The sequence below is a fragment of the Ananas comosus genome, linkage group 1 (genome assembly GCF_001540865.1).
Source record: "Ananas comosus cultivar F153 linkage group 1, ASM154086v1, whole genome shotgun sequence".
NCBI classification, from domain to species: Eukaryota; Viridiplantae; Streptophyta; class Magnoliopsida; order Poales; family Bromeliaceae; genus Ananas; species Ananas comosus.
The window spans coordinates 1,815,748-1,830,376 of NC_033621.1; the positions used below are offsets into that span (position 1 = coordinate 1,815,748).

Here is a 14,629-nt window from a genome sequence, read left to right on the forward strand (position 1 = left end):
TTTCTCCAAAGCACTTAGTAAAACTTTGGATAAAATGTATATATATACTCCTCATACCATCCCAATATTGCAACTTTGGCCTAGTTTTGTACTCCAGTGACTAAAAGCATTTACTTTCATATTCTGAAAGATTCAAAATCCAAAAGTTAATTTTACATATATTACATTTCAATATTTGACAGTAGAAAAAAGTCTAAATTTTCTTATGAATTAATTAATTTAAATGACTCATTTCGTAATTTATTACAGCAATGCGGGTTAGAAAAAGATCACACAGTACTCCTGTCATAAAATTCTCACAAATATACAGCTGCAGGTCGAAGTGTTTGCAAGAAAGTAACAATAATAAGCGTGGCCAAGCAGGCAGAACATATGTGAAAGTTCAGAAATTAAATATCCCATAAAGATATAATAATTAAACGTTAAATATTAGAATAGGACAAGGGCTACCCATAAAATTTTACCCTAAGAAAAGGAGCATTAATAAAAGGAAGTAAAAGAGAGTGAGTCGTTGGCAATCAATGTGCTTATAATATGGAAATATGACTTTGGAATATGCTAAGATTGATTTGGTTTCACTCTCTCTCCAAAGACCATCTTTCTCTCTCCTACCCCTCTCCTTCCTAACACGCTTGGCATATGCTCTCAAATATTCCCTCCCCTCCCCTCCCCTCTAAAACCATACTATACATCCCCTTCTCTTTTTCTTGCTTTATATGATCCATGGTACAAGACCCACAAATGCTATAGAGTGTTCATGAGAAGAGAAAGGAGATAGAAAGGGAGGAGAATAAATAACAAATGAAGTTTGGCAAGTGGCTAAAGAGGCAAATAGAGGAGAGCCCTCCTCAATGGAGGGACAAGTTCATATCCTACAAGGATCTCAAGAAGTTGGTCCGGCTCATCTCCGCGAACCAGCCGGAGGCCGAGGAGGAGTTCGTGTCGCTCCTCGACGCCGAGATCGACAAGTTCAACACCTTCTTCATCGAGCAAGAGGAGGACTTCATCATCCGACAGCCGGTCAGTGCTTGCATCCTTTCGCGCATCATAGTGCGCTGTGCAGTCAGCCGGTGCTCTCACTTTCTCGCGCGTCGTATGCGAATGCGTATTCGTGCGTACGTAAAACTCGTAGTGCGTTATGCATGATTATTCGTTTCTCTCGATGCAGGAGCTCCACGAGAGGATCAAGAAGGCGGCAGTGACCTTCGGGGCGGAGGTGGGCCGCCCGTCGGAGGCGGAGTATGCGGCGGAGATGGGATGCATAAGGAAAGACATTGTCAACTTCCATGGAGAAATGGTGCTACTGGTGAACTACAGCAGCATCAACTACACAGGTTTTATTTTCCACAAACAATTTCCCATCCAATATATACAAATTTGTGCCAAAATAACCAACAAGGGCCAATTGTAGTTCATGAACATACTGTTACTCCGCAAAAACATCCTCAGATACTTGGTTTTTGAGCATCTAAGCATAATACATGATAGTTGTCATGTTGAAATGACTATTTTACCCCGCTCCTTCGGTCTACAATGGTTCACCCATTCTCAACAAGATCATGCAATTCGGGTCGAAAATAAACACACAGACAATAGATTGCGATTCGTCAAAAGTTTAACAATCCATTCAATAAACCAAAAGATATATATCAGTTGCTGTATTTGCAAAAGACTCCCAGAGCAAACAGAGGATTGAGTATTCGGGGAATTGCAGGGCTAGCTAAGATCTTGAAGAAGTACGACAAGCGAACGGGACGACTACTGAGACTTCCTTTCATAGAGAAGGTCTTGAAGCAGCCATTCTTCATGACCGAGCTCATCTCGGAGCTTGTAAAAGATTGCGAGAGCATCGTGGAAGACGTTTTCCCTGCCATAGAAGAGCAAGAGAACGCGGAGAGAGGGGGACGCGACGGGCTAGCAATGGCGGAGCAGAGCATACTAAGAAACACAGTCGCCGCACTCATAACCATGCAGGAAATGAGAAAAGGAAGCTCCACTCATGGTGAATTCTCCCTGCCCCCTTTGATCTTACCTGATTCGGAAATTTTGCAGTGGTTGCAGGTTCAATCTTCGTTTCCTATCCAATGATAAGACAATGTTAGCAAAGAGAGAGAAAGAGCGGTTAGGATGTGGAAGGGACGGATGTATCGAACCGTAATACACGAATTGCATGTTATCAATGGCTATGGAATATAAAAAAGCAGCTGACTTTTACTCTATTTGTCGGATTAGATATTCTCATTAATTTATGCCATTAGTCCTATGATTTATCTATTGTTGAGGCTCCACATCATCTGCAGCAGCAAAAAGTATAAATAATAAAGATCAGTAACATCATATAATGAAACACATTAAACCCGAGCCTTTACATTAATGTCTTTATGTTAAATGGAAGGATAGTTGACTCGCAAAAATCTAAAATGTACTAAAGTAGATGAGAAAAACAAAACTACAATATGAGCTCCTTCCGACAATATTTCTACTGACCCAGTTTGCAGGGTTTTAAATTGAGGTTCCTGTGCTTGCTTGCTCAAACTATTTACATCATGACCTTAGGGCATAGCTTTGGAAAATAGTAATGTATAAAAGATTGAACTAAAGTAGGTGTAGAAGTATGCCAATGAACTAAAAATGTTATCCCTGGTATAAACAAGGGATGTGTATTCAAAGCCGCATTTATATTCCCATGGACTTTTCCCTCATTCTTTTCTCAAAATTTCTTTTTTTATTTTTTTCTTGATGTGCTAGTGAGTCTCAGTGTCAAAGCAATATATTGTTGGCATACCTGATTTATACAGATAAAGACTTGGCGGCGCAAGCTATAGTTCACGCAAAAAACATGCAACATGCATAAAGGACACTAGGCCCCACCATCGACCATCCTGAGAAACCATTGTAAGTATATTTTTCTTTAAAATATCTAAATATAGCTAGTAAGTGAAAAAGATTGTTTCCGACGACGGAAACCCTTGTAAACCAAAATAAATACATATAATGGCAACATTATATTTAAAATATCTAAATATAGCTAGTAAGTGAAAAACATCGATGGAAACATTCATCGATGATATAGTTTCTCTCTAGTAAACCAAAATAAATACATATAATGGCAAACGGAACATAAGGTAATAAAACTACCATGATTCAAAAGGTAAAAAAAAAAAAAATCTATTTTTTATTCTAAAAATATGTTGCCGAATGTGTCATACATACTGAGAGTGTAATATACTCGGCACAGAGCTGAACGAACATAGTATCGATAATTATTTTAATGTACTCTCTAACTATATCTACTTTAACGCTTGTAGAATTATATAACTGCAAACCAAACAAGAGTACAAACCAATTCTCATGATCCTTAGAACAAGAAGTTACTGACAAAACACGAACTTTTGCACATAAAAATTTAAACAGGAAACTGAAAATTCGACCTGAACTACTCAAGTAGCTAAACTTCTATTGATCACCATATTTGTGTGAGTTCTCCTAGACATACAGCAGGGTAAGGAGGTGAATGGGAGACATTAGCTGGACCCACATAATTCATATTTTGAAGCAAAATTACATGTCATATTTTGAAGTTCTATCTGACAAAAGTACCATAGTAGCCAAATCATTGATTAATGCTTACCAGGTCAGGATCAAACTAATAACCATGCCCTTTCCCAAAAGCAAGAATACATAATCTGCAGTTAATATGCATAGACTGGAACAGGTTGGGTTAGTGTCACGATTGACATCTGAAATACCGAATACCAACATACTTATTGGTATGCATATTTTACCAGTTTAGCATAGATGGTCACATGGGATCGTCATGTTCTTTTTTCCAAGGATATGCCATCTAGGTACAAGTTAATGTTCAATTATGTATCCCCGCATCAAAAAGAATATTCCTGCAACACGAGACTCGACATGGGGTACTTGTATTCAAACCAAAGATTTCTTGCTTGTTCCCGCCAAGCTAGAGTTTGCTTCCGACATACCATATGTATTTTAATGATTAATGAGATTCACCAAAGCTGAGGACAAACAAGTTGAAAGAATATATATATATATATATATATATATATATATTAGAAGAAAGAAAGAAAAGACGGCATGATCACTAAGACTACAATTGCCACTCTTAGGAGCCAAGATGATCGCGACTATCGAATCAATGCCTACAAGTAGACGCATCTAGCAAAAGGGTAGGGTCATTACAGATAGAATTTAACAAGTGAGCAAATCCTGTATACAATACACAGATTATTCGGCGAAACAGAAAAGCGCAGAGCATATTTTTATCTTCAAAGAACTGATTCTGTTCTCGAGCGCAGTGGACAAATTGGTCACTGTCTAGCTTTGCATCCGCCAACGTCAGTATGAGATAGTTACATGAAGATGTGGCGTTTTCTACATTAGTATTCATAAACCTATTAAAAAAAAATAGGCGTTACCCCAGGATAGCAGCATAAGCAGAACCATCTTCCATAGAAACTTGTGATAGGTCAACAACTTAAACTTGTGATCGAGTTAAATTATAAGTTAGTCCCTTTGATTTCATGGAGATGCCAACATAGTCCCTAAACTCCTTTTATTGCCAAATCAAGCGATCATATTTCAATCCTTAGTGATTATATCCCTAATTCTAAAATACTTCTATTTTTTAATGAATCTGCTAAGAGTATAGTACTGGGTGGCATTGATAGTAAAAAGCTAATATAACCAACAAATTAAAAGTTCACTAATGTGTAATAACTTATCAAGCTTACGGGGAAAAGATACAGTAAGGAAATATTTTTTAGATGAAAGGGATGAATTTGGTAATTTATAAGAAATTAGGGGCGTATTTGATAAAATATTGATCGAGCACACCGGATTAGTAGTTCCATAAAAGTTAATGGACAAAACACTAGTTTGTCATCACACGACGATTGGCGCGCATCTACAAAGCTAGTTGAGCAATTTGAACATGATTAATGACTAAGTACTTCTTAAGCTCCTCATTTGGAATGACAAATCAAATAATGCATTCACCCAAGCAATTCTCTAAGAGAAATGAAACAACAATCATCTAATGAGGGTTTAAGGATACGTAAAAATCGAAGTAGGTTTCTACCTAAATAAAGGGAGTGTAAGTCATAGTGAATAGGACATGACAAGTGTCGCAAAGGATGCGCTTCAAATGCTACGCTAAACCATTAAACGCTAAAAGGAACTTATTCGAGTGTAGATAAAAGCTTTGCGGAACATGCTAGCGTCAGTAAAATAAATGAAGAAAGAGACGCAAAAGAGAAGGGTGAAATATATCCTCAAAAATGAGCATAAATTCATGCAAAGAAACGACATTGCGGGGAGGGAATCTTACTAACATCTTAACTTACGCTGATCGACCTGCGTAAATCGGATGACTAAATTTGCCTTCTGATTAAAATTCGCGTAACTACGCAATACTTTATGGTTCTTCTACTTTCACAAACTAGATAACAATGCACATTTTTTTTTTTCGCATGAATAGTAATCGACAATGTAGCGGATTGATGATTAGCATGTTTCATACGTAATTCTAAAGACTATAAATTAGTATAAATTATATATACCAAAATTGCTATTGAATCCTTATAATTTTAATGTAATAGCTTTAGTTCATGAACTTTTTTACATACATTGTACTCTAGTTTCTGACGTTATAAAAAAGATTTATAAAAAAAAAAAAAAACTCGTGTTTACTTCAAAATGCGATTTTTAACCTACAAAATAAAGAGGATTAAGGTAGTGACTCGTAGCAAGATGTAAAATGATTATTTTCTGAGAAAAAATTAGATTTTTTTTTTCTCTTTTCATGTTAAAATGTTCAGGTAGAAAATAGTGAAATACTAAAATACAGTGACCAAGTCGCAACACGGAGAGAGTTCAGGGACTATGCATATAGATTTTACCCTATTCGTCGCGGTCGCATGCGACCCCTTCGCGTCCATCGCGCTACCATTTTCTAAGAAGAACGCCGCACGCGTAGAGATTATGCGGTCGCTCGAGGTTGAAGACGACGAAGAAGTCGGCGACGAGGCTCCGAACGTTCGGCTTCGCTCTTCGAAGAGTCGGCGACGAATTTAGGGCTTGCGAGTGAGTTAGAGGAGGTTGTTAGGGTTTTCAGGGGAAAGGGTCGGGGAAATATGGCGCGAGTCCGATACTTAAGAGGAGGGAGTGGGTTGGGCTCGATTTGGGCCTCTCAGGCCCATTTCATTTCGGCCCATAGTATTTACACACGGGCTATACTTGCGACGCAATGTACATTAAAGAAAATTATAATAAACAGAATATTTTTTCATTGCACTTTAACAACAGTGAAAAGTGCAAAAAAATTTTATCCACGTGAGTTCCTATAATAAACAAATTATGTTTCAGAAGTTAGTCTAAATAGGGACGAGACAAGGTATTGTGAGTTTGAGTATAACATACTCCAAAGATTTAAACACAGATGGTAACATGACACGCAAGAATCGTGCAAAAGCAATTAAATTCTTTGTTTCCGGTGTAAGATTTTGTACTCCTGTTGATTGTTAAGCAAACTATGTTGAATTAAATACTAATTGAGATTATTTCAACAAAATAATAGTCTGAATTACGGGAAAAAAAACCTGGTATTTTGATCTCATTCTTTACTGATCCAAATAATATTTACTGAGATTAAAAGTTTCTTCTTTGTTCAAAATCGAGCGGAGAAAATCGCTAGCCAAAAAGAGCCATTTATCGATTAATGGCAGCAGAAAACTAGCTTTGATAGTTTATAATTCATCATCTTAATACCCAGTTTCACGAAAGTTATATCAGTAACATAAGGCAATGTAGTATTATGACATGATGAAAGGGAGAAGTACAGGGTATGGCAAAGAGCGACGAAAAAGATGAACTTGATGTTTGATTTGTTGAGTGTTAGTCATCTACTAAAATTGGCAAACTCATGCAGTCCTCGCGAAAGGTCAACACTTCGTGCCGTTCTTTTTGGTGTTTCGATGATGAACGAAATGCCGATTAATATCACATTGCAGGAAGTTTCTCACTCATTCTCTTTTATCTTCCTCATTATCACCATGGCTACCTAATGTGGCATCTGTTCTTAGTACCAATTTAGCATCTTGCGAAATCGAATAACTAAAGCTATCTTTGTAGCTAAATGGCACGGGCCTAATCAGCGGTCCAGTATCCTCATGATCGAAGTCCTCACTTCCATCGTCCGAATAGGCAAACCTGGTTGTAAAAGTAAATTTTAGAGCTTCGTGCAAAGAACACTGGAACTAAATGAATATTTTGTTATCTACATCATGGTAAGGCTAAAAACATATGAGATCATAAAGTAGTAGATTGGCGAAACATTATGCAAGTGATTGAATATTTTATGGTTTCACCTCATTGAGTTTTGAGATGGTGCCCAAAGAATACAGATGACGCAGAGGAGCGAGAAGGAGATGAACTGCCACAAAGCAGGAACAACCCACGCGCTTTGCCATCGCTCATTATACATGTCGGTGGACTTGAAGTAGATCTACATGGAGATTAACACGTATATATTCTCATTCTTTCGAACTTCAAAATATTCAAACAAGTACCGAACAGCAAAATAAAGCAAATGAGTACCAATCAAATTGCTTGCAACATTTTTTTTTTTGTGAATCTTACCTCGTATGCGATCCAACCAAGCGATACAATAACAGCCACGATCAATGCATTCGTGAATTTTCTGTATATTTCTAACTTGGCAGTCATTCTTCTTGCCTGTTGCAGATTAAAAATCACCCCAGCAGTGCAGTTTTCAGTACATTGTGCAGCAAGATATCACAATTTCTGCAAGTAAATTAAGTATGATCAAGGTACCTGAAGCTTGTTCAAGGTTCTCGCAAGCGAAGTGAATATCCAAATAATGAAGGAAGCATCCAACACGGCCACAGGAAGAACGAAGAACAGCTTCGCCTTCCCCGATTGATCGCTTACAATGCCGACATTCTCGACCACTTCCAAAACCTCAGAAGCCGAAAAGAAAGTCCCCCCGAGCAAAACAACCTTAGAAGTGAGGCCACCCAATGTAGGCCTCACAACACCAAACCCCATAGAAACCAAAAGGATCAGCACGCGCGAAACCGTGCGCTTCACCACGGCAAAGGTAGCTGCCCAGAAAGTGGTGCCCGCCGGCCGGACACCCGTTTTGTTGAACTCCACGAAATCGAAGTACCACAGCGTCATTTCGAACATTCCTAATGTGATGACAAGCGTGATGCAGTTCTGAAGCGGCATCACCTCTCTCCAGAACCTTGCATATTGGTAGAACCAACATATTCCAAGTACAACAAAAGCTAAAGACATGAATCCATAGAAGTTCATAAGAGGGGCCATTCTCCCTGGTAAATAGCCAGTCGGGTTCTTCCATATTGTCTTTCCTTCTATTGCTAGTCCGTCGAGCGACGGATCGCAGTAGATGAAGTACAGGTTGTACATTCCTGTTTCCGTAATCTGGATGGTTTGTGACGGTAGAGTCGCCTCGAGATCGCCTGCTGTGAATGAGGCAGAAAATGCCTGAGGCCAATCGCGGCTGCGGTTAGAAGGGCGGTAGATGACCGCTCCTTCGGTGCAGGCGCCGATTTTCGCTAAGTCGGATGTGCAGCAAATGGCTCGCTGGCCGCCGTAGGCTGATCCGCCGATCGCTTCGCGATCCTCCACCTCGAAAATAATGGCTCTAACCGAAACGGATTCGGCACCGTCGGTTGCGGCCTTTGGCCTCTTGAAGACGATCTTTTCGAATCTGACTCAATTCAGCAAAGGAGAGACAGAGAGAAGAAGAAGATTAGTGAGATTAATGTGTTCGAAACTGATTCAATTGAGTACTTAACATTGAGAATATTCTCCTCTTTTACTTAACCCTGTAGCCAATTCAGTTAGATTCAAATCAAACGTAATACACTGGTGAGAGACCCACTCTGTTTACAAATTACTAAACAAATTGGGCACTCACTGCACAATATTGGATGCAATTACTCGATCAAAGTGGAGATAGTTCAAAATCATGCTAAAATATAAAAGGCAAAGTTCGACACCGCTGTTTAACTGCTGCAACTACAACTACGAGCATTTTAATCACGCTGTATTAACAACTACATCAAATCAGGCCGATCGAGCACGGTTCTTAGAGACAATAATTAATTCTGTGCCGTTTCTTACTAGATCGATCTAAATAGTACCGGATGAAGGAGCTGAGAGCGGGGTCGGAGGGGTTGCGAGAGAGGGGAGAGGCGTAGAGACCCTCGCTTCCGCCATGGAGGATGTACGCATTGCCTTGGTTCGCGAACCTCTCCCCGGCGTAGTCGTGGACCGACGCATCCACGCCGAAGAAGATGATCGCAATGAGACAGAGAAGAAGAAGAAGAGGAGGAGGAGGAGGAGAAGGGTTCGGCGCCATTAGAGAAAGGAGCTCTCTCTCTCTCTCTCTCTCTCTCTTTGGATCTGAGAATGTGGAAGAAGAAGACGAAGAAGACGAAGAAGTGGAGGAAGACGACGACTTCGGCTCGGAAGCAGAGATGGGTTAGGAGGGAATTTTGACTTCCAGGTTTTATTTGGGCTAAATCGCACTTCTACTCCCTAACTCTTTGGCTATTTTAATTTGCTACTCAAACTTTTTAAATATGAAAATTTAAAAGTACCAAGTTTTCAACGATGTTTAGTTTTTGGTGCTTTATTATTAGAACATAAATTGAGTAGATATTTTGTTTGAAGATTTCTCTTAAGAGTGCGAGTGATTGCATGCATCGGACGGCGCGACGACCGATCTGACGCTGAAATTGAGGAAGGCGTTTGCTCCGGGATGCGTGACGGCCACCGCGGAGGCACGTGCTACGCCCGTCCTCGTCGTCCTCGTCCAGAAATTCAAAACATTACAAAATATCACTGTACATCTTGTACATTTTATTTTGATACATTTGAATATACAAGAAGACTAAACAACAAAAGTTAAAATTATACCTATATTACCGACCGTCTCTAACGTAAGTTGCAAAGGGCTTGGTGATTGGTACCCAAGGTTTCAAGTTCGATTCCTAGTTGATTCACATTTTCAGTTAAGTTTATTTCTAAATAAAATAAACGAAGCGCTGCCTATCTCTAAAAAAAAAAACAAAAACAACAAAAATTATACCTATATTTAACATGTATTATTCCAACTATAAGAGATTGTTTGGTTAGATGTAATTACGAATATAGAATAATTGGAGATGCATGCAATTGAAAATATAATTATAATTGCAATAATATGCATCATCCTGTTTGGTTATATAGTAAAAAACGATGCAACTATAAATAATTTGTTTGACTGCATACAGTTGTTAAAATTTTATTATTTTATATATATATATATAATGGTGAGAGCACCTTCAATGTAAAAAAAAATTATTTTTTGCTTAAAAAATAATTAAGGAGGTAAGCTTATATTTTGTTTAGAATTACTCTCTTCACCTGTTGCAGTTAGAACTGCGGTTAATTTGGACATAGTTTCAACTGCTGTAGTTGAAACTCCTGTAGTTTTTATTGCAGCAGTTGAAGTTAAATATATCAAACCAAACATTGAATTTACATTTTTATAAAGTTACAACTGCGGTGCAGTTGCAATTACATGCAACCAAATGACTCCTAAGATTTGGAAAGAATAATTTTTAAGCTTACCTTGGTAATAATTTTTATTTTTATTTTTACTTTCCTATATAACTTATAATCTCATCAACCTAAATGATTTCTTAACCGCATGCAACAAATAAAAAACTTATACAAACAAAATGTATATAATTATAGTTATTATATTTTCAATTACATTATTTCTAATTATATTATATTTATAATTTTGTTGAACCAAACTGCTTAATTTTTAATATTCATTATCTTAAAACCACATGTACCTAAATGGTCTATATGTAACGGACTAGAGCATTTGAAAAATCTACTACTAAAATCAACATTATAGAGACATGTCTTGTTCATGTTCATTTTATAAGAATTAGTGTCTAAAATTTATGATTTTATTATCTAGGACTTTGAATATAAAATAAAAACTTAAATTTAGATAATTTTAACGGATGGTGTATGAGAAGTACTTATACACCCGGTGCTGGCGATAATTTCCTGCCAATCCACATTCAAAAAGTCCGGTACAAAAGCCCATAAAAACTCTTATCGGGCCGGGCTAAGACTAGGGTTGCAACGACACAAATCCGACCCAATATTCAGAAACCCAGCCCGGCCCGTACAGTAAACCCGGTTGGATGGTTCAGGCCCGGTTTAAGGTCGAGCGCCGGTTCGGTGAGGGGCACAAGGCCCATAAATAGTCGGATTCGGTCGAACGCAAGCCCTAATTCCCTCGAATATCCTCCCACGCACCGTTCGATCCCGATCCTACGGTCCAAAGACGCCCCCAAAACCCCTTAACGAATCCAACTCGTTCCTCCGCAATCTCCTTTATATAAGAAGCCACTCCTCGATCCGCCTCTTCGTTCCCTCGAAACCCTACCTCATCGTCTTCTCGATCGATCTCTTCTTCTCCAAGATCCAAAGGTTTCAATATTTTGTTTTTCTTCCCAATTTCTTTGTTGATTTGCTCTCGTTGTTTGATCTTTCAATGGCTTTTTCTGTGATGAATCTATTGATTGTTAAGGGTTTATGCATTCCTGATGCTTGCGATCTTTGTTTACTTGCTTCGATCTGTAAATTTAGATCGTCGGGACTAGGAAAGAGTAAATTTTTACTAGCTACGCCTTATTTGTATCCTGTTACTGCTCTTAATTGATTTGGAAAATGGATATCTTTGCCATCATGAGGAGTTTGCTTTAATTAGAAGCTAGAGTATTTAGGTTTTATGCTTTTCTAATGCTTATGATCTTTACGTACATGCTTAGATCCGTCAATTTAGATTGTTGGGAGCTAAGAAAGAAAAGATTTTTACTAAATAGGCTTTATTTCTATCCTGCTATTGCTCTTAATTGATTTGGAGATTGCGCTAGTTAAAAACTACAGTGCTCCGATCTTATGTTGATTTAACTTTTGAAGTATTTTTTGTATTTGTTTGGTAGTTAGTAATTCCCTGTATCATTAAAGATGATACTTTTGCGAGTATTCTTTGCCCGAACATATGTTTTTGTGTATCTTTCTTTGTAGGCATTTTTTTCTTGAGTTAAGAAGAGATGGCCGTAACTTTCTACAATGTTACCTCAGAATCTGGCCTCCAAAAGCTTAATGACTACCTTTTAACACGCAGTTATATCACCGGGTGAGTTTTTGTTGGTAGTTGTCTCTCCCTCTTTACATATTACCTCTTTGTTTTTTCCCCCTCTAAAAGTAATAATTTTATGGAAAATATTGAGATAGTTATATGTAATTTTGTCTCAGATACCAAGCCTCTAAGGATGATCTTGCTGTGCATGGCGCACTTGCATCGGCACCTTCCTCAGAGTATGTTAATGTGTCGAGGTGGTATAAACACATTGAGGCTTTGTTGAAGCTGTGGTATGTTTTGTTCTTGGTTTGATTTGATTTCTTTCTGTAGCACCAGAATTTTGCAATGTACTTGTTTAATAGTGTCTCATGTGTGCGTAATCTTTAGCGGTGTTAATGAGGAGGGAAAGGGCGTCAAGATCGAATCATCTGCTCCCGTTGCTGAGGAGGTTGTGACTCCCCCTGTCACCGACGCGAAGGTGCTTGCCTAAGTAATTCCTATTTAGTATTTTCACGCATTTTATAGTTGCCATGCATTGTTTCCATGGTCTCACGAATTATCTGTTTGATTTTTATATATGGTACTAACTTGTAATAGATGAAGATTCTTCTTTTTTTTTCATTTTAGGAAGAGAATTCTATGCACTTGTGTGGAACTATAAAATCCCTTCATGGTGTTTAATCGCATGAATCTTATCATTTAGAATTGTTTCGAATCCTTCTTATAATGAGCAAAGAAAGTAGCATTTTCTGTTGAAAAATATTAGAAATCCTCTGGTTTTTGCAGTCATTATCTAATTCCTACATTTTTCGTTTCAGGCTCCGGCAGCTGAAGAAGATGACGATGATGATGTAGATCTGTTTGGTGAAGAGACAGAAGAGGAAAAGAAGGCAGCTGAGGAGCGTGCAGCGGCTGTCAAAGCCTCTTCGAAGAAGAAGGAATGTTAGTCTTCTTTATAGTATTTCAAATTATCCTGAATAAGTTCACTGCGTAATCATGAGTTTGCGTTCAAAACTTTTTGCTGTACAGCATGATAATATATTTTTTTTCTGATTATTTTGGATAGCTGGAAAATCTTCGGTTCTACTTGATGTGAAGCCGTGGGATGATGAAACGGACATGCAGAAGCTCGAGGAAGCCGTAAGGAGCGTGAAGATGGAGGGCTTGCTATGGGGTGCCTGTATGTAACATGCTCTACCCCCCTTCCTTTTTCTTAGTTTAAGTCATTCAAATATTTTCTTTTATTATTCGTAGCAAGTGGAATTTCTTACATGTTGGATGTTTGTTGATGAATGCTGTGCAGCAAAGCTTGTTCCTGTCGGCTATGGCATCAAGAAGCTCCAGATCATGATGACCATCGTAGATGATTTGGTCTCCGTTGATAGCGTCATTGAGGAACATCTCACGGCTGAACCGGCAAACGAGTACATTCAGAGCTGCGATATCGTGGCATTCAACAAAATTTGTGAGTATACCTCTCTTAATCTTAGCTTAAAGAAGATGTTAGTCAATACAAGAGTGGACTAAAATAGCTCAAGAGAGTGTATACAGGAAGGAGAAAAAGCTAGTCTCTTTTACCCGGATTGTGATATATGGATGGCATGAAATCAATGTACGAAAGAACATCAAAGTTTAGTTGTTTTTGTCAAAATGGCCTATCTATTTCAATGACTTGAAGTTGTAAATTGTGTTCTAGAGACATTTAAGTTGGATCAAATATCTAATTTGAGACTTAAGGCCAAGAGATCCCAATATTTTGTAGTTCACTTGAACGAATAGAATTTTACTTAGTAGTTGGCACTGACAAAAGAACGATCTGAGAATTCTCAATGTATCCATCGCTAGCTTGACATAGTCTTAAGTCTATATGCATATTTTCTTTGAAAAGTTGCCCTCTATGTCTTTGTCATTCGTGTTCGCTGTTTTCGTGTGCTTAAATGACTAGAATGATTAAATCTGCCTGCTTTAAATCTCTTTTTTACTACCTTGTCTTACTGCGAGAGTAGCAGCTTACAATGTTTCCCTTCGGTGCAGAAAATTCTTTGGCTTGCCGCACAAGAAGATTGGAAGGTCCAAAGGCAGGATGAGGTTTTGTTATTAATTTTAGGTTTTTTAAGAACGAGAACCCGTGTCGTAAAAAGTTATTAAGTTAAACTTCTGTTGAGTGCGTTCTTTGCTACTTTAGTCATTTTCGTCAATATGATTTGATGGCCGTGTTCGAATGATGCATTTTGTTTATGTTTTATGATGTTCTCTCGTCATGTGAACATTGGATCTTTGCTTGTTTGCAACGCGGTGCAATATGATCGTTGTCACAGGCATAATAATAATCTGAGGTTATTTGGATCGACCTGTGTTCCAAGTGCTTGGAAATATGTAGTTTCTGTGTTGTACCCTCCA

The 14,629-nt window shown here is 38.2% G+C and overlaps 3 protein-coding genes across 3 annotated transcripts; 2 read left to right on the plus strand and 1 right to left on the minus strand.

Moving 5' to 3' along the window:
• Positions 603 to 2,152, plus strand: LOC109719300 (SPX domain-containing protein 5-like). Its single transcript, XM_020245877.1, has 3 exons — positions 603 to 1,020; positions 1,169 to 1,334; positions 1,715 to 2,152. The coding sequence occupies exons 1-3, from the start codon at positions 802 to 804 to the stop codon at positions 2,086 to 2,088; spliced, it is 759 nt and encodes a 252-aa protein (XP_020101466.1). The 5' UTR covers positions 603 to 801; the 3' UTR covers positions 2,089 to 2,152.
• On the minus strand, positions 6,767 to 9,539 carry LOC109709800 (transmembrane protein 87A-like). The gene is made up of 5 exons (XM_020232132.1): positions 9,216 to 9,539; positions 7,858 to 8,779; positions 7,663 to 7,758; positions 7,392 to 7,528; positions 6,767 to 7,233 (listed from the first exon to the last, which is right to left on the minus strand). The coding sequence occupies exons 1-5, from the start codon at positions 9,431 to 9,433 to the stop codon at positions 7,047 to 7,049; spliced, it is 1,560 nt and encodes a 519-aa protein (XP_020087721.1). The 5' UTR covers positions 9,434 to 9,539; the 3' UTR covers positions 6,767 to 7,046.
• LOC109713529 (elongation factor 1-delta-like) lies at positions 11,434 to 14,579 on the plus strand. The gene is made up of 8 exons (XM_020237656.1): positions 11,434 to 11,571; positions 12,172 to 12,283; positions 12,403 to 12,519; positions 12,617 to 12,707; positions 13,048 to 13,171; positions 13,296 to 13,409; positions 13,533 to 13,694; positions 14,264 to 14,579. Coding segments are annotated over exons 2-8 (696 nt in total). The 5' UTR covers positions 11,434 to 11,571; positions 12,172 to 12,197; the 3' UTR covers positions 14,266 to 14,579.